This window comes from Leptinotarsa decemlineata, unplaced genomic scaffold, assembly GCF_025532065.1.
Source record: "Leptinotarsa decemlineata unplaced genomic scaffold, Ldec_3_MD MMD2_tig00004307_RagTag_RagTag, whole genome shotgun sequence".
Lineage (NCBI taxonomy): Eukaryota > Metazoa > Arthropoda > Insecta > Coleoptera > Chrysomelidae > Leptinotarsa > Leptinotarsa decemlineata.
Genome location: NW_027412606.1, coordinates 12544750 through 12564711, shown reverse-complemented (window position 1 = coordinate 12564711; position 19962 = coordinate 12544750). Strand labels below are relative to the sequence as shown.

The 19962-nt window shown below is 38.5% G+C and overlaps 1 protein-coding gene across 2 annotated transcripts in view; it reads left to right on the top strand.

Moving 5' to 3' along the window:
* Window positions 1-19962, top strand: part of LOC141483923 (uncharacterized) — a 32158-nt gene that overhangs the window by 8549 nt on the left and 3647 nt on the right. The window contains exon 2 of one of the 2 annotated variants that reach the window (XM_074178997.1): window positions 19639-19855. In XM_074178997.1, coding sequence (XP_074035098.1) covers window positions 19639-19848 — 210 coding nt within the window. In that variant the 3' untranslated portion in view covers window positions 19849-19855. Of the gene's footprint in view, window positions 1-19638; window positions 19856-19962 lie in introns of those variants that run through there. The other variant, XM_074178998.1, reaches the window with a different exon arrangement.

The following is a 19962-nucleotide window of genomic DNA, read 5'->3' as shown; positions in this document are numbered from 1 at the left end:
CCTTAAGAGTACTATATTACCATCTACGGCACTCTTACAGTATTGACGAGACACCGGTGTTGCTCTACGCTCCGAGGGATATTGAATCCGTTGTGGGGAACGAAAAATGCCGAATTTATAGGAACTATTATTTCCCTACCCTCAGGCTCATACAAGCTAGTAAGCCTAATGTGATCCTTCTAAGATCACGTCGTATCCAATGTGTGATGAATTACAGGGCGGCCAACAGGATTTTTCACGACCGCAGTGCGGCGAATAGCCGCCAAACTACGACATATCCATCACACTTTAAGTCAAGGCGTGCTGCTGACCACAGCACTGCCTTGATAGGATACGAATGCTAGTGGCTGCTGAGAAGTCACCAGTGAGGCGAGCGAGTGGTATCGCGGAAAACCTTGGATTCCGCGAGCTTATTCCAAGAGCCTCCACGTGTTGTGGATAATTCGCCGACCGCTAATCAGGTGGAATCCTTCCGGAAGGATATCCATGAACAACCGCAGCCACTCAACTCAGACACTCCAGCCCTAATGCAGTTCGAAGCTTTCAACAGAGAGCTTCGACAGCCTGAGCTCAATAAACTGCGCGACCCGATAACCCCGGATGACGTTCGAAGAGCCCTTGTGGGTTCCAAGAACTTTGCTGCTCCAGGCCCAGATGGGCTGAACACTTATTGAAAAAACTACCAAGCACTCATCGCCAACTGGCCGAGTGTTCGAACGAATGTAAAGAGAACCTTCTCATCGATAGATGTGTGACGCAGGACTCGATACAATATAAACGTAACATCTCTATGGCCTGGATCGATTACCCTAAGGCATTTGATACAATTTCGCATGAGCTCATCTTGCATTTGCTCAGATGCCTTGCGGTACCCGACATAATAGTGAGATGCATTGAACAACTTATACCACTTTGGCGAACTCGCTTTACCATAACATCTGGTCAAGCAAGAGTCCAAACAGGGTGGGTCACTTTCAGATGGGTGTATTTCAGGGTGATTCCCTCAGTCCCCTTCTCTTCTGCATCTCACTATTACCATTATTCGTTGGGCTCAGAAACACTCGAGGCTATAACTGTGGCACCCCCGGAAACCGAAGGCATAAGGTCACCCATTTGTTTTATATGGATGATCTTAAACTTTATGCCTCTGGAGAGGAGGATCTTCATCAGTCTTTGAGAGTGGTGGAAGAGTACAAGCATGCTATCGGTATGAAATTCGGAATAGACAAATTTGCAATGGTCCATCTCAAAAGAAGACGATGCGGGGACTACGGAAAGGATTTGCAGTTCGTAGATGGAAGCATCTTACATCATCTGGATGCCGGAGAGACGTATACTTACCTCGGGTTGGAACAACGCTTCTCACAAGAGGTAACTGCAGTGAAAAACTCTCTCCGCGGCAAGTATCAGCACAAACTTCGACAGATCTGGTCATCGGAACTGCCGGGGAAGAACAAAGTTGCTGCAACAAATATGCTTGCCGTTCCAATCTTACTCTACTCGTTTGGAGTAGTACAGTGGATTCAGGAGGAGCTGTATCAACTCAACGTAAAGACCCGAAAAATGATGCGTCTCTATAGGAGTTTGCATCCCAAATCTTCCGTTCCACGGTTGTACTTCCCCCGACAACAGGGAGGCCATGAACGTTTGAGTTTGGAGAGTCTACACGACAGAATGGTGCTGGATAGAGGCTGTAAAGTCATCAGGAGTTCGGATCCCCTTCTCTACATGGTCCGTGACCATGAGAGAGCAGGAATTGGAGCATTTCTCTTTAGGACAGTTGCCCGAGCAGCTGATGAACTCACTGAACGAGGTGACCATAACTCTATTACCGAGTTGGAACCTGTTCAGCAAAAAGCTCAGATAAAAGCCACAGAGATCACCTTACTTCTGTGGAAACACAAGGATAAGCCAATGCATGGGGTCTGAACGAGGTGACCACAACTCTGTTACCGAGTTGGAACCTGTTCAGCAAAAAGCTCAGATAAAAGCCGCAGAGATCACCTTACTTCTGCGGAAACACAAGGATAAGCCAATGCATGGGGTCTTCTTCAATAACATTGGAGACCTTGGCTTATCAAAGCGCCTGACCTTCGCTTTTCTCAGGTCGAGTGGGCTGAAGTCGGAAACTGAGGGGTTCATCATGGCTTGCCAGGATGGTGTCTTCAACACCTTAGTCTACCGCAGTCGCGTGATGGGTATAGAGGTTCCTGACCCAAGGTGCATGGCCTGCCGCGAGGCGCCCGAGACCCTAATGCACTTGCTATCAGCATGTCCAGCATATGCGGTCTCGGCCTATATCCATCGACATAACGCGGCCCTAAGAGTGCTATATTACCATCTACTGCACTCTTACGCTATTGACGAGACACCGGTGTTGTCCTTTGCTCCGGGGGATATTGAATCCGTTGTGGGGAACGAGAAGTGCCGAATTTATTGGAACTATTCGTTTCCCTCCCTCAGGCTCATACAAGTTAATAAGCCTGATGTGGTCTTTTTCGACTACCAGAACAAAACGATATTTGTCGTGGAGCTTTCAGCTCCTGGCGAGACGAATATCGTCAGGGGAAAGAGGAGGAAAAACGGATAAAATATCGAGATTTCCTCTTCGAACTCCGCAGACTCTATCCAGATCACTCTGTCAAGATGGTTGTTTTGATTATTGGAGTCCTTGGTGGAATGACGTCCTCTTTACTCTCGAATCTGAAAATCATACCGGCTTACCGCACTAAGGCAGAAATCTTAGCCGCACAGATGCAGAAGGCTGTCATTATTGGCTCACTGCGCTTGATCAGGGCACATGATTCTCGGACCCAATGATCACTTACCCCACGGTGTGGGAAGTGGTCATTGGTTGATAATGCTGTTATCACGTAAGAAAAATAATTACAGAGTATAACTTAACAAATGCAGCAATGTTGTGAATAAACAAGAATATACCAAAAAAGCAGTAGGCACTGCTTGTGTGTGGGCGTATACACCATGAGAATATTCAAACAAATTATTCGAAAGTACTATACTAAAATTACTAACAATAAAATCAAGTATACAATTATAGTGAGAGCAAAATGAGTATAATTATTAATGCAGACTACCATAAAATATATTTACACAAATACACACACTCTCATATAACATGTACGCTTATACACATTAAATTAATGGCAGGTAATATAATTACGAATTATAGATACTGCATATAGATAATATAATTGGTACTGAAATTTCTAAGTGTTGATAATGTAAAAGACTTCCGCGATGTGTTTTTATATATATATATATATATATATATATATATATATATATATATATATATATATATATATATATATATATATATATATAGATATATAATCGAGAAAGGTTAATGCAGTCAAGCTGCTGGAAAATAATTCCATGAAAATCAAAAGACAAATAGATTCTCATATTGAAATCAATATATGAATCATTTGTATGAAGAGAGGAGAATTGAAACTTTCTATGTTTTTTACCACTTTTATTTTTAACTAACGTTACTGCAGTTTCTTCCTATAAGGACATTTTTAAACTTATAACATTAAACTAAAAATAATTGATTATATTAGCCCTTATATAACAACACTGTAGGTAAAAGTGGTGAAAGTGATAAAAAACATTGAAAGTCTCAATTCTCTTTTCTTCATAATGATTTCCTACCACATAGTAACGGTCATATCCATCAATTTATTAGTATTAATTTGTGATTCAGAATTTTGTGAAACAAGGTTGATTCGTGTGATGCTTTCAAAATCTGTGAAAATCTGTTTGAATATTGATTTATTCTGGCTTTGAGCGTGACTCCTTTTCTTTTACTTATAGGAAAATGACTGAGAGTTTTATTGACATTTTTACATTTTTATTTATTTTAGACAAAAGTGACAGTAGTGCATGACAAGCATATGACATCACAGCATGACCACCTTATATTTTATGTTGTCTTAAAAAACGGTAGACACTGTTTAACTTTTAACACACTCCCTCAACAGAAAATATATGAACATAAAAAAAAAATACAAATAAGCAATTACACTCCTTGAAAATAAGGAATGATTAGACATACAATAATGATAGAATATATAGGTAGGAGCATCAACAATGCAACATATTGAATGATGAATGCAAAAAAAAGAGTAAATATTTCACTAAAAATACGACAAACAATTTGCACAAAAAAAGCACATAAGTGTACAGTTTTATAGGGCACATGAGAGTACAGTTTCAAGAACACATTAGCTGTTCCCTGAGAAAGGCAAATTTGATAGCTTCAAGAGGTTTTGTTAGGATGTCAGCTACATTTTGATCTGTAGGACAATAAGTGATCTTAAACCATCCTTTCTTAAATTCGTCTTTTATAAGATGATACTTTATATGTATATAAATGCATTTTCTTGTAAGCTGATTGGCCTTGATCATCTTGATACAGCTTGTGTTGTCTACATGGAGAACAACATTGATCTTGTGTTCGAGCAATTCTTCAAGGACGGAGTTTACATATTTCATCTCCTTACAGCATTGAGCCGCTGCAATGTATTCAGCTTCAGTAGATGATTGTGCAACAAGGGATTGCTTCCGTGAGCACCAGGCAATTGGTCCATTTGCATATTTCATTAAATAACCGGTGGTACTCTTTCCATCCTTTTTATCTCCTCCATGGCTTGAGTCACAGTAAACCTCCAGGGTGTATTTATTTTTATTTTTGTTTGAGTACAATATACCATTTATTTTAGTTCCTTTCAGATATCTGATGGTTCTTTTGACATTTGAGACATCATGTCTTTTAGGATTTTTGGTAGATCTGCTTTCAAAATTTACTGCGAATGCAATATCAGGACGGGTTTTACATGATAGATAAATCATACTTCCGACTGCAGATTGGTATGGAAAACTTGATTCATCATTCTTCGTTTCCTCATGGGTGTAGTCTTGATGTACTATAGGAGTATTTTTCTCCTTTGTGTATCCATCCAAATTATACTTTGCAATAACTTCTTGACAGTATTGTTCTTGATTGATGAATATTCCATCTTCTCTTTGGCTAATTTGGATACCCAAGTAATTCTTTGGTTCAAGGTTGACTGTAGTTTCAAACAACTTCTGCATCTTGGACAGCAATTTCTTTATTTCGTTTGGATCTTCAGCTATCACGAGACCGTCATCCACATGAATGGCAACAAATAGTTTCTCTCCTGAAGTAGATTTGAAGACATACTGATCAGTCAATAGCTGTTTCAGCCCTTCTTGTTTCAGGAATTCAGTGAGCCGTTTGAACCATTGCTGTGGTGCTTGTTTGAGTCCATAGATAGCTTTTCTTAATTTGCAGATTTTTCCTTGAACATTGTATTCTTCAGGCAGATGCATATAAATTTCTTGTTGCAGATCCCCGTAGAGGAAAGCTGATTTTACATCAAAGGTGCACATTTGTAAATTTTCAGAGGCTGCAATGGCCAGGAGCATTCGAAGAGAATTTGCTTGTACAACAGAGCTGTAGATTTCTTGATAGTCGAGATTCTTCTTCTGCTGACATCCTCTTGCCACCAATCTGGCTCTGTAGCGACCATCTGACTTGATTCTAAAAACCCAGCGACTGGTCAAAATTTCTTTACCCACAGCACAGTTAGAATCCACTAGTTCCCAAGTTTCATTTTTTTCGCAGGCAGTCTTGTTCTTCTTTAATAGCAGTCTTCCATTTTTCTTTATCATGACTCTTCATACAGTCTTTGTAGGTAATAGATTCTTCTGCTAACATAACATAATCTTCATATTTCTTTGGTAATCTGACTTGTCTATGAGGTCTTTGGTTAAGTGGAACATTTTCAGGTACCTCATTTTCCTCCTCTTCAGACTCAGTTTCTTCATCACTTGAATCTTGATCTTCTTCATCTGCCATAACTGGTTCATTTACAATTGGATCTTCCTGATGATTTTCTTGATCTTCTGGGTGATCTTCTGGTTCTTCGTCAGCTTGGGCTAGTTCATCATCTTTGGATAAATTCATAAAATTTTCAATCTTGATAGCTGATGGTACAGGATTTTCCACTTCTTTTATACCAATTACAACGATATCATGAGATGGATAAATCTTTCTTTCAGCTTCATCCCAGATCCTATATCCATTAGATGTGTATCCTACCAGAATACCTCGTTTTCCTCGACATTCGGTTTTCTTCAGGAGTCCAACCTTCTTGGCATATAATTGTGAGCCATACACTTGAAGATGAGAGAGATCTGGTTTTTGATGAGTCCACATTTCAATAGGAGTGGTATCGATGGTTGAAGATGGTGATCTGTTGTGAAGGTATGCTGCTGTTTCTATGGCTGTACCCCATAGATAATCTGGCAGATGAGCATGATGAAGCAGTGCTCTCATTTTATTGCATAGAGTGTAGTTCATCCTTTCAGCCGTTCCATTTAGTTCTGGAGTGTGAGGTATGGTATAGTCCAGATGAATACCTTTTTCTTTGCACCAAGCCTTGAAGTTGTTGGAGCGGTATTCTCCACCATTGTCCAGTCTGATTTTGGATACTTTCAAATTGTGGTGATTTTCAGATGCAGCAATGTATTCCTTAAGTAGATCTTCCACTTCATCTTTTGTTTCCATTAGAAAGACTTGCACAACATGGGTAAAGTCATCAATAATGGTCATAAAATAATTCTTGTTATCATATGTGGGTGGAGTGATTTTCCCACATACATCCGTATGAATGATTTGGAGTGGCCTTTCTGCCCTTTTACGTTTTGTGTTGAAGGGTTTTCTTATAAGATTGGCACAGGCACATGTCTCACATACAGTTTCAAATTTGCAATTGTTTAGTGAGCATGGCACTCCCTCACACAGACTTGGAATTTTCTTCATTGACTCAAAATTGATATGACCCAATTTTTGATGCCATTTCATTTGTTCTTCTTGGACAGTGAGTAAGGATTGACAATATGATTTAGCACTGAGGTCAACCACAAATAGACCATTTGAGGTTTGATGCCCTCGCATAACTTCTTTGCCATTTTTGAAGATGGTCACACCTTCTTTCTTGAATATCACCTCACCATTGTTTTCGGTGATTGCATTTACTGACAGTGAGTTCTTGGAAAGTTGAGGCACATAGGACACTTCTTGCAGTGTTACTGCATCTGCTTCGATAGTTCCCAACAATGTTGCACTCAGACCTTGACCTTTCTTGGCACTTGAGATTTTCAGTTGTGACTCTTGTGCATTTAACAGCAAATGATGTTCATTTGTAAGATGAGTGGTACACCCACTATCCACAACAAAGAGAATGTTGCTTGACTTTTCATTATATAGGGCTTCATTCATTGGCGCTTCTTGATCAACAGTTTCAGCGAAAAAGGCAGCTTTCTCATTTTTCTTTTGGTGTGCATTTTTGTGAAAACAGTCTTCTGATGCATGATTGTTTCTTCCACAAAAGATGCATTTGACATTTGAACTTGCAGAGCTTGTACTTGGTTGTCCAGTTTTATTTTTCTTTTTGAAGCATTCATCTTCATTATGATTATTGCGACGACAAGTCTTGCAATATTTCTTGTGTGGGCACTGTGGTCTTTTATGGCCATCTTCACCACATTTATGACATACTATTTTATCCCCATTTTTATTTTTACATTTGTTCTTCGCTTTACCTTCAGCATTAAAAGCTGCTGCTGTTGAGTCAAGTTTGGTTGTCTTCCAATATTCCTCTTCAGAGCAGAGACGTGCCACCAGGTTGTCAACACTTTTATTTACTTGTGGTGTTGATTCCCAGGCACTTATAAAGGAATGATAATGTTCAGGTAGTGAAGCAAGAATCTTTGTAACCAACATTTCTTCGGTTACTTGTTCTTTGAATTGTGAAAGCTTGAAGACTATGTACTTAAGATGACTGATATTATCCATGGTAGTCTTCTCTTTGTCGAACTTGTATGAATGGAATTCTAGCAAGAGCTTTTGCTTTTGATGGGTAGTGTCCCTTCTATAAATGCTTACCAATGTGTTATACATTTCTTTTGATGTACTGCATGCCATAATGTGAGACAAAATGGACTTGTCCAGAGTTCGCACAATGATATATTGGGCTTCATTATCCTTGGCAATCCAGGCATTTCTGGCCTTGACTTGATCTGGCTTTGTTTCATCAGCATCAGGCTTAGTTTCAGTTCCAGATACAATACCCCACTGTTGCTTTGCCTTAAATAAAATGGTAATAGAGAAATTCCATATTTCAAAGGTGTCTTGTCCATTCAATATTTGGATATTGCTCAATTCATGCTCTTTGGTCGTCATTTTTTGGGTTAGCACACCGGCACTCAGATGACCGTGAACACTTTTAAAGAATCACCAGAATACTTCCACTAGGGTTACATTCACAACACTCGAGGCAGCTGGGCCCATAACCTGTTTGAATATTGATTTATTCTGGCTTTGAGCGTGACTCCTTTTCTTTTACTTATAGGAAAATGACTGAGAGTTTTATTGACATTTTTACATTTTTATTTATTTTAGACAAAAGTGACAGTAGTGCATGACAAGCATATGACATCACAGCATGACCACCTTATATTTTATGTTGTCTTAAAAAACGGTAGACACTGTTTAACTTTTAACAAAATCAGATATACTTTGTGTTCGTAAGAAAATATTGATTTGATCATGATGAAAGACTGAACTTGGAATGAAAAATTTTATAGTGGAGAAAGAGTGGCAATGAAAATGTGTGACGCCGTCTGAAATGGAGTCAGAAAAAATGGAAACAATTTTGCAAATTGTGAGCTGGACTCGAGTATATCAAATATTAATAAATTTTTGTTTGGTTGCTAGTCGAGTTTTTTATTTTCAATGAACATATATGATACTCAATAATTACTGATTAACATGTTAAAATGTATTATGTTTTGATTACTCTCAACATAAGCAACGATGATTGTTCAATGTTGCTCACCTTGAGCTGATATTGAAGATATCACGTTCACGCATTTCGAGTGAATTGTCTTATTATGATGTGTAAAATATGATATACATTTTTTCAAAATCTATTCAGAGTCCGTTAAACGTATGTAGTACAACTACATAATCAGTTCATTAAAAAAAATAATTTGTTCATTGGCGTTGAATTTGGTCATTATTACGCCTTGGTCAAAGAAGAAACGGACTGGTTTAAGTTTGACGATAGTCGTGTCACGAAGTGTTCTGACGATGCATTGAATTTATTGGAGCCTCTGGAGACACCCTACGTTTTGTTTTATGAGAGAGAGGACATTGTTAGATCAAGATCTTCAGATGATGTGGTGCTGCAGGTTTTTCCGGGTTTTCCTGCAGCTGAAAAAGCAAATGCGCCACTGGAATCAATGAAGTCCCCCGGAGCGCCAATCAATTTTTATTGTTGTATTTATTTTATTTTCATCGTTGTTTTAACACATTGTAAAATAATTGAAATAAAAACATTACTATTAAAAACATTTCAAAATTTGTTCATGAATAACAAATAAACTTTTCTATCAAAATTATTTTGTTACTCATGAATTAATTATCGCGATGTCTTTAATATCAGCTCAATCGCGTGAACGCGATGTCTTTGATATCAGGCCAAGGTGAGCAACATCAAACAATCTTCGTTGCTTATGTAAAAAGTATTGAAAACATCATACATATTCTTTCACAGTATTTCACAAATATATCCAAATAAATGGCCCAAAATGTTTAAACTCTAACATCGACAAAACGAAATTTTTTTATTGCATCACATTTTAATCAAATAAACATTCCTCAAAACTATCAACATAAAGTTCAGTTTTCAATAGTTTTTCAATAGTTTTCCACCTTTGATACATACAATACTTTTTTCAATGAAACGATGCGAATATTCTTTCTTAGCAAATGTTATTAATGTTTTCCATAGAATCACATATAGTTCACCGTTTACCGTTCTGACAACATTTCAATTCAAATGTTGATGTGGCTCCTTCTATAAACATGAGTGTCATTATATGAGATGATTTCTTCATCATCACTGTCAGAAAGGAGAGAAAAAGTATCATCCTCATATTTCCAATATATTTTAGAAAAATTGCGACACTTTTTGCAACCTTCTTATTAGTCAGTGGGCTATGCTTGAAGACAGGCACTAAACAAATCTAAAGAAATGAACTTTAAATATTCAAGCCCGTCTGGGATATACCTACACAACTACTCCACTGGCTAATACCACGAACGGCTTTGGATTATATCCGACAGGCGTCAGTGCAAACATCTTCACAGACCGTTGCGAGTTTAAAGCGCCTCACGGACTGTACGTACCTTCACTAGGTGAGCCTTGGAGGCTTCTCAGTCCGTGAATGATCTCATGCGATATTCCAGGGCAGGATGACTGGATTATGATCTGAGTCAAGTTCCAACAAAGTGTACACTTCGCAGGACATGGAGACGTTCCTGAGCAGTACGATATCAAGCACGTCAGGTATTAAATCTCCTCAGTAGAACGTGGGCTCATCCGGACCCATCACTCGATACTCATGCCTGTCAGCATGCGCGTGGAGTCTGCTCTACAGATTGTGCTGGGCGTTGAAGTCACCAGCAGCAATTGTGGGGGTATTTGTCGTCATCAGCAGAACATCCAGTGATTCTGGGAGTAGATGAATCCGCGGAGGGTTGTAAACTGAGATTAGTCTATGACAACCTCTTCTCAGTTGGAAATCGACTTAGACACGGCTTACATGCCGTGTAACTGTTCCGAGTCAATGCCGAATTGTACGTGAGGAAGATCACGTTTGACAAAAATGCCAACTCCACCTCCAGCACGTCCAACACGTTTTCTGTGGTAAAAACGGTAGTTTGGAATACCAAAAGGTTCATTGTGCAGGTGGATTTCCTGTACAAGTGCAACGTCGATGTTCTGCTCTATCAAGAAGTTCACAAAATCTAGTTTTGAAATACTGTTGGCATTCCAAAATACAACCTTAAGAGAGCTAGGCAATGTAGGTGTAGGTTGTCTAGCCATTAACAAGCTCCAGTTAGCATGTCGGTGTTCACCGTAAATATTTTTTCGAGTACGGGAAACTGAATGAAGAGTGTCTTCATCTGCTCCAGGGCGAAACAGATGTCATTAACCTTTGACGGACGAGGACTACTGGAAGCCGCGGTTGGCCTGGCGGAGGTGTTACCGCTCTTGGCAGCTCCTGGGTACCTCATTCACGGGCATTCGCCAGATGCTCCGGCAGGACGCCTTTCAGGTGTGGGTGCATTTCGGGAGGCCCTTGCAGTTACTTTGGTCCTCTTACGAACCTTGGGGAACTCAAGACAACCGCGGTAGTTTGCAGCATGCACACCCTTGAAGTGGTTGCATTTTGGCGGATGTGCGCGTGGCTTCTAGTGGTTGCATTTTGGCGGATCTGCGCGTGGCTTCTAGCACTCACCTGAAAAGTGTCTGCCGGCGCACTTTACGCAACTAGGAATCGTTAAGCAGATCCGTTGGCTATGCTCGAACCACTGACATCGGTGACACTGCCCTATCAGTGTCTTTTGATCTTGGGGCTCAACCTTAACATTAACACTAAGGAGATCCCGGACGTCATAAATATGCTTCTGATTTTGGTTCACTTGAACCAAAACCAGAGGAAGCGGACGGTTTACTCGCATCATCCTGGTGACCGATGATGGTTAAAAACCTTTTTCCAGCAAGGCGTCCTCGATGTCAGCGGTCTTCAGATGTTCCGGGACTCCTCTGAAGACGGCTCTGATTTGCCTGTCTTCAGGAAGGGTATACGTGTGTTGAAGGATTTTTTCCCTCACCAATAACTTGGACATACACCTGTAGTCCTCGGCCGAAGAAGGCTGAAATTTGATGCCGTCAGCCATGTTTACCGCTTTTGTAAAGTTTCTTCTTCTGACGAACAACAATTGGGGGGTTTTTCTAATGCTTCGGGACACCTGAGGACGCTGAGTGAGAGGGGAGCTAGTTCCCTGATCGTTGTGGTTCACAACCCGATTTGAATTTTGTGTCGGCTGTTTTGGGCCACTCTGTATGGTTGAAGTCGATTTTTCCGACTTATTGTTGTCAACTGACATGTCGTGGTCACCCGCGGCGACAAAAGACTCTGTTGTAGATAGCTCTGATTCGGAAGTGTAATTTTTTGCTTCATCACGAAGCTTGGACGTCTTTTTGGCCTGTTTTTTGAGCTTAGTGCCGATATTTTCATTTACCGGAGCAACTGGTTTTGACGGAAGAGGAGGAAATTCTTCCGGAAAGCGACGCTTTTTGTTAGCCGGTTCCTACGACTTGACATAATACATTTGTGTCAGCGTTTTTTCAAATCCTAGAAGCAGTTCTGATATAACACTTTCTGTTTTTGAGCTTTCTTAGCGATAAAGTTTTTATCTTCTCAATCGTTGCAAAACGCCGTGCTTTCAATGGTTTCTTCAATCCAGGGAACAGCATAAAGTCGCAGGGGACCAAATCTGGTGAATACGGTGGCTGAGGCATGGTTATGGTATTGTTTTTGATCAACAAATTACGAACAAGCAATGACGAGTGGGCAAGTGCATTATCGTAATGCAAAAACCATGAATTGTTTCTCCATAATACCGAACGTTTTCTTCGTATTGCTTCTCGCAAGCGGCGCATGACTTCAAGGGTAATACTCCTTATTTACTGTACGACAATGTGACAAGAACTTTGATGACCAACCACCTCAACGAACTCAGAATACACTTACCCACCTGCACTAAGAATATGACATGCAACTGCCCAAAAATGGAAAAAGCAACGTCCATAAAATACCTAGGCATAGTCATTAACCAACATCTGAGGTGGGTAGAACACATTTCCGAAGTAATGAAACGGATGAGATTTCTCATGTTCAAATTCTACACCCTTAGGGGTATACTTTCTCAAAAAAAATATTAATTTTATATAACTCCTTGGCAGAATCTATACAACAATCTGATGGCATTTAATAATGCCATCAATTGCCCACAAACAACCAGAAACCCAATAAAAATAATTACATGTGAAATAGCTTTGTACAGCCTTTGGTTGCCTTGTACAGTTGCTCCGAAATGGAGCAACTGTACAAGGCAACCAAAATACTTAGCATTAGATTCTTATTCAGCTACCACTGTTACATATGGATGTTCTTGAATACCCAGAAATTTTGTTTTATCACTTACGAATTGACAAGATCAGTCGAAAACTTGCATAACAAAATTCCGTTCTTAAAAAAATTACACAAAGATTCGGTTTCTTCTTCGGAACTGAACTGTACAACCTTCTTCCAACACACCTGGTATTCGTATGGAGATAAAGCACCATCAAAAACCACAGTATATTGCTGGTATAGTGAATTGAATCCTAGTCGTAGTTCGGTAACCGATGAATTCCGTGAAGATCGTCCAAAATCGGTTGTGGTGGCACAAAACATCAATGCAGTGCGTGAACTGATCGTCATGTGATATACTGTAACATAGAAGCATCATTGCACATTAGTTCCACTTTAATACATTCGATTTCGCATGAATATTTAGTTGGTAAAAAATGGCTCTCGTTGGATAATCCATGATTCATCAATCGCTCAAAAACGGCTCGCGTTAAGCGGTGTACCGAATGATTAGAAAGTTCGACCGTGGTGCTTCGGAAGACGTGTATAAAATCGTGACATGTGACGAATTATCGATATAAGCGTATGAGCCGAAAACAAAACAGAAATCGACCGTATAGGTATTCCAAGACGAGTTGAATCCAATAAAAGTTGTTCGTGGAAGAAGCACAGTGAAGCAAATGGTCGTCTGTTTCTTCGGCCGAATGGGTCATGTGGCCACTGTTTGGCTTGAGCAACGTAAAACGGTCAATTCTGAGTGGTACACGACCGCCGAAGAAGCAGTTAAAGCGTTCAAAAACCATGTTATTGTTTATTGTTTGTTCCATTAAATGGAACTTCTATTTCTTGACGTTTTGGTAATGAGGAGCCAATATGGAAATGTATTTAGAAAGGAAACAAGCACATACAGGAATATTCCTGACAGTTCACATCACTGTGCACAGCACAAACGTGCTGGGCCGAATTTTCTAGTGCATCGTCTTTTGACTTTTGACATGAGAGGTTAACGAAAGAAGTCTCTCAGTCAAAAAATCAAAAATCAAACTCTGCTTTACTTTGCCAAGCTTTCGTTTTTAATGGGAAGCTTCTTCAGGGCAGTAAAAATTTGTGAGAAACAATAAATTGAAGATATAAATTGAAGTAAAAGTTAATATGTATACATGTATACCCAAAAGACAATAGATAAATTAGAAAACAAAATCAAACAAAAAATACAGAACAAGGATCAAGCCACCCCAACAGACAAAACAACACAACGATGGACAACATTTACGTACGTAGGACACTAAAGCAAAAAACTGACAAACGTCTTCAAGCCTTTGAACATCAACATCACATACAAGCCAAACACGAAAATAACACAAAAAATAAACAGCTATAAAAAAGAAGAAGACAAAAACCAAAACGAGGTATACAGCATACAATGCCCGGACTGCAACAAATTCTATATCGGCCAAACCAAGAAAAAACTGATCCAAAGATACGATGAGCATAAAAAGGCATACATAAACCCAATAGTATATAAATCAAACCTCACAACACACGCCATACAAAACATAATTTCCCCCCACCAGAAAATATAAAACTCATAAAACAAGTCAATAAAAGAAACCGTATGGACATTTGGTAAAACTTAAGCATCCATCAATTTAACAGTGATAAATCACTTATCGAGGAACAAGTAGATACAAATCAAAACACAACAAGACCTAACATTCAATATACTAAACAAATCAATACACACTTCTAGAAATAGTGAACCTAGAGAAGATCTAACACAAGAATAGTACCTGATGTAACCCAAATACAGGCAAATTCACCTGAAGAACCTGGAGTACCTGCATTGAGGCGTTCGGACCGTATAAAAGGACATACAACAGGATGACACGTTCAGTTTAAGTAGAGCCTAGATGATGATAGCACGACCAGCTGTCGAAAGCGCTCACAGATATTTAAATGGAAGTTATAAAGCTTCAAATCCCTTTTGTGACTTACATTAATATTGAAATACTGAAAATAAAGGAAAATTAGTTGCATCATTCAAAAAAAAATGTGGATCCATCGAACTTCCTTTCGCCTAAGAGTCAATGATTGAGCAGATACAGGATTTTAAAATTGATACAAAAAAATTGAGATGTATATATATATATATATATCAAAGAGAAAAAGTTTAGGTTGAGAATGAACGAAATCTCGACTTTTAAAAAGGACGAAAATCAAGATAACTATATCTCGGTTGCATACCACCAATACACGAAGAATTTTGGAAAGATTTTCAAAGAACTAGGTATGAAGTTCAGGAAATCCAAAATACAAAGTCAAGATTTCGGAAAAGTCTGGAATTCACAAAATTAAATGTAAGGAGTGCGATGCAAAATATTATGAACAGACAAAAATATCTATTAAAATAAGATATGGAAGACCAGAAAAATCAGCAGTTGCCCATCATATTTTGCAACAAAACCATTCCATAGACTTTAGTTCATTAAGATTAGATAGACAAGTTAACAGGCATCTAGATGCCTATGTGAGTTCAGAAATAAGTAAACATAATAATATGAATAACGATGGTGGACCAATACCTAATAGTATACTATATGGATTGTTGAAATAATATTTCAATTACTAGATTTACTTGACTATTACAAAAGGATTCATTGTAAAATAAAGACTAGTAGATAAGGCACTATTGTGAAATTAATTTAAGACACTTAAGATGTAGGTACCTAGAAGAGGTATCTATGGTATAATTAAGAATAATATTGTAAGTATATTTAGTTCAATATTTCTCTTGAAGATGATCACTTGGTGATCGAAATACGTGTTGAGGTGTTAAAATAACGGTCGGTGTTGGGAAAAAACTCTAGTAACATTTATTTGTTTGTAAGAACTTATACAGTTGATCTACAAAATTTTCCGAAATAAAAACGTATCCAAGCAACCATCATTGTATAGACAATAGAGATCTTTGGTTTATTTTAGTCTGTGTCTGTGTCTGTTTTTCCTCTTTCTATTCAGCCAAATTTCCCTGTTCAGCTTCTATAATATTTTCATTGACTATACCTCACGATTTGATCTCCACAAACTTTATTTGAAAAATATATCACATGTTGCGCTAACACACTAGCTTTATCAACAGTGATTTGAATACATTCAAATCACTGTTGATAAAGTTACTGTGTTATAGAAACAGCTCGTGATATATTTTTCAAATTAAGTTTGTGGCGATCAAATCGTGAGGTGTAGTTTGTGAAAATACTATGGATCTTCATCAAGTAACGGCCGAATCAATCAGAAAACTTCTATTATATAATTTATTCATACCTATTGGGAAAAGACCCAGTAAATGAGAACAATGTTATCATCTCAAGGCACAATTCGTTCAGGCGAGTGTCAACTCAGCGTATCATTTCTCGGACTAGGCTGAAGCGGTCAACAAACAACAGGTCTGTCATCGCTCCATCTGCCTGTGAAGGAAGCAACCAACCGCATGTCCGAAATTTGCCCAATTCCCCGTATAAGGGGAATATAGTCATTAGGCGTATTTGAAGACATCTGAAGGAACAATTCATTCAGGCCAGTCTCGACTCCCTACACTGTAGGTTAACGGACTGACTCCTATCAGAGAACAACTACTCCCCTGGCTAGTACCACGAACGAATTGTTCCTTTAGATGTTTGATTTAGAGCCAGTCTTCAAGTATGCCCACTGACTATATGTGAAAAATTATAACTGTGTATTCGACAAATGTTATTGCAAAATGCAACGAATGCATTAATTTCTCCTTTTCGTATCATTATTTAAATGTACTGATATCTGAAACTTCCGATAACGTTACTCTTTTGCCTCAAACTTCTAATGGAAACTGTTTCTCTGTATGTGCTAGTCAAAAGTCCCCTCCCCCCCTCGTATCTTTTGAACGGGTATACTTATAATAATGAAATTTGGAGTGTGGAAATAAACGGATGTAGGCTTCTTAACTGGTCATAACAGGTGACGCAATAGTCATAAATGACGTCACAAGGCCACTGTGACCAAAAATTTTAAATGGGACCCTATGACAAGTGACAGCTCGTTTGAAAGGTATTGAAAATACCTATTCAGTCATACCAATTTTGTTTGGGTTTCGGCTGATTTTGATTGATAAATTGAAGAAATAAGAAAATTATAGTTTCGCATTTAATTAATGAAGATTTAAGAACCAGTTCTTATAATAAGTGTTCAAAATGTGCTCCATCTACTTCCTGGCAGTAATGCATCCTATTGCTAAACTCTTGTCGTACTCGTCCCAGTGTGTCAGCGGAAATTGCCCTACATTCTTCAACAATTCGTTGTTTCAGAATGGCAATACTGTCAGGTGCTGTAGCGTAAACCTTAGATTTCAAGTAACCCCATAGAAAAAAATCTAATGGTGTAAGGTCCGGTGACCGAGCTGGCCATTCGATCGAACCTCGTCGTCCAATCCATCTACCACGATATTCTTCATCTAGGTAACGTCTTACTGCACCGTAATAGTGTGCAGGAGCACCATCTTGTTGAAACGTTATTTCCAAGTTGTCGAATTCATCTGGATTATCTTCTAGAATATCAAGAATCAACGCCTCAATATCAGTTTGTAACATCTCCAGATACAATTCACCGGTTAAGTTAGCATTGAGAAAAAGAGGCCCAACTATGTGGTTTCCCAAAATACCTGCCCAAACATTTACTTTTTCTGGAAATGGGGTATGTTTTTCACGAAAGATGTGAGGATTTGTGTCACTCCAATACCTCACATTTTGAGTGTTAACATTTTCATTGAGAAAGAAAGTACTTTCGTCACTAAAACAAATTGTCTGTATGTAGCCTGGTTGTTGGTTCATTTTATCGGACATAGTTTCACAGAATTCTAGTCTTCGGTCGGGGTCATCATCTGAAAGTTGGTGCACCATTTTTAATTTGTATGGATGAAATTTGTTTTTAGCCAACACCCTATGTACTGTCCTTTGACTGACTTCACAGATAGACGCAACTTGGGCTGTGGAAGAAGTAGGGTTCACTACCATTTCTCCAAGTATGTCAATTTTTTTGTCATCACTAATTGTTGGTCGACCAGATCGTTTGGCATCTTGAACACTACCTGATGCTTCAAACTTCCGAAGAAGCTCCCTCAAATAAACCCTCGATATAGGGCGATCGGGGTACCTCTCATTAAACAGTCGTTCCGCTGCATGGAAATTGTTTCTACATTCACCAATTATTAAGATAGCTGCTACTTTGTCGGCTACAGTACGTACCATTTTGCCTATGTAAACACTTAAACGTCTCGTTAAACAATAGCTTAGGTAAATTTTCAAGGTATAAACACTTTTGACAAGTAGATAATTCAAACACGTCAACCTTTTTGACAATGAACCAGAGGCGTACTTTAAAATTTTTATTAATTAAATGCGAAACAATAATTTTCGTATTTCTTCAATTTATCAATCAAAATCAGCCGAAACCCAAACAAAATTGGTATGACTGAATAGGTATTTTCAATACCTTTCAAACGAGCTGTCACTTGCCATAGGGTCCCATTTAAAATTTTTGGTCACAGTGGCCTTGTGACGTCATTTATGACTATTGCGTCACCTGTTATGACCAGTTAAGAAGCCTACATCCGTTTATTTCCACCCTCCAAATTTCATTATTATAAGTATACCCGTTCCAAAGATACGAGGGGGGGAGGGGACTTTTGACTAGCACTGTATTTCTGAATAAACATGAATATGATACCTACCTAGTAGTTGATCTAGAGAATTAGTTTTTCTAAAATTGAAAACAATGTTTGCATGGAACAGAAAAGATAAAAAATCACAAATTACGACTACAATTCAACTTATTTCCTGAAAACATGCCTAATATTCAAGGAGGCTATTTTTGAGACTGTGCGACGTTGGTTTACGAAATTTCGTTCCGGATATTCTAGCCTCGAAGATCCTTTTTTGGATCAGATCGTCACGTGAGATTCACAATGAATTCTCTACGACAACAGGAGACGTTCAAGACACAGAAACTCACAAAAAGACCATGGCTACTGTATGGTGGTCAGCAGCTGGTCAGCAGCAGGGTTCAATTTTTGGAAAATTTGGTGCTAGATGTGTTCTATAGATTGGCAAAAACGAGGCACGCACACATTCTTATATGGTTATTCGAAAAAATTCTACCAAACGAAATAGATGATGCACTGAAGAATGCACTGAAGAGTGTATCCTTCCTACCAAATCCCATTCATTTTATTATATACCAATACCATTTATTTTATTATACCCAATTATTTTGTATCAATTTTAAAATCCTGTATCTGCTCACTCATTGACACTTAGGCAAAACGAAGTTCGAAGGGTCCACTAGTTTATTAATAAAAATCCAGGTTAGGCAATGATAAGTATATAGAAATCGAACATTGAGAAGCTTCATTGTTCACTGTTATATTGGGATAGATGAAGTTTGCTTTTGTTGTGAAATGTATTTCTTGTGTATCTATCTTGTGAACTGAAACGAGTCTTCATTTTGCAGGTGTTTTCTATGCTAGTTCATCCAAAATCCAAAGGATACATAGAACTGAGGTCCAGCGATCCATTAGATTCACCGAAATTTTATGCAAACTATCTATCTGATCCTGAATATCACGATGTCAGAACTTTCATAGCAGCAATAAGGGAAAAACAAAGGATTAGCCAAAGCCCGTCTCTAAAAAGATATGGAGCTGAAATAGTTGACACTTAAATACCTGGTAAGTGCTAATGTGAGTAAATATTATTATTTTTTATGTAAGGTCTGTCACACCGCTATGTGGAATGGTGGTTGCAGCCCTACGACCGGAATATTGATTTTCACTAC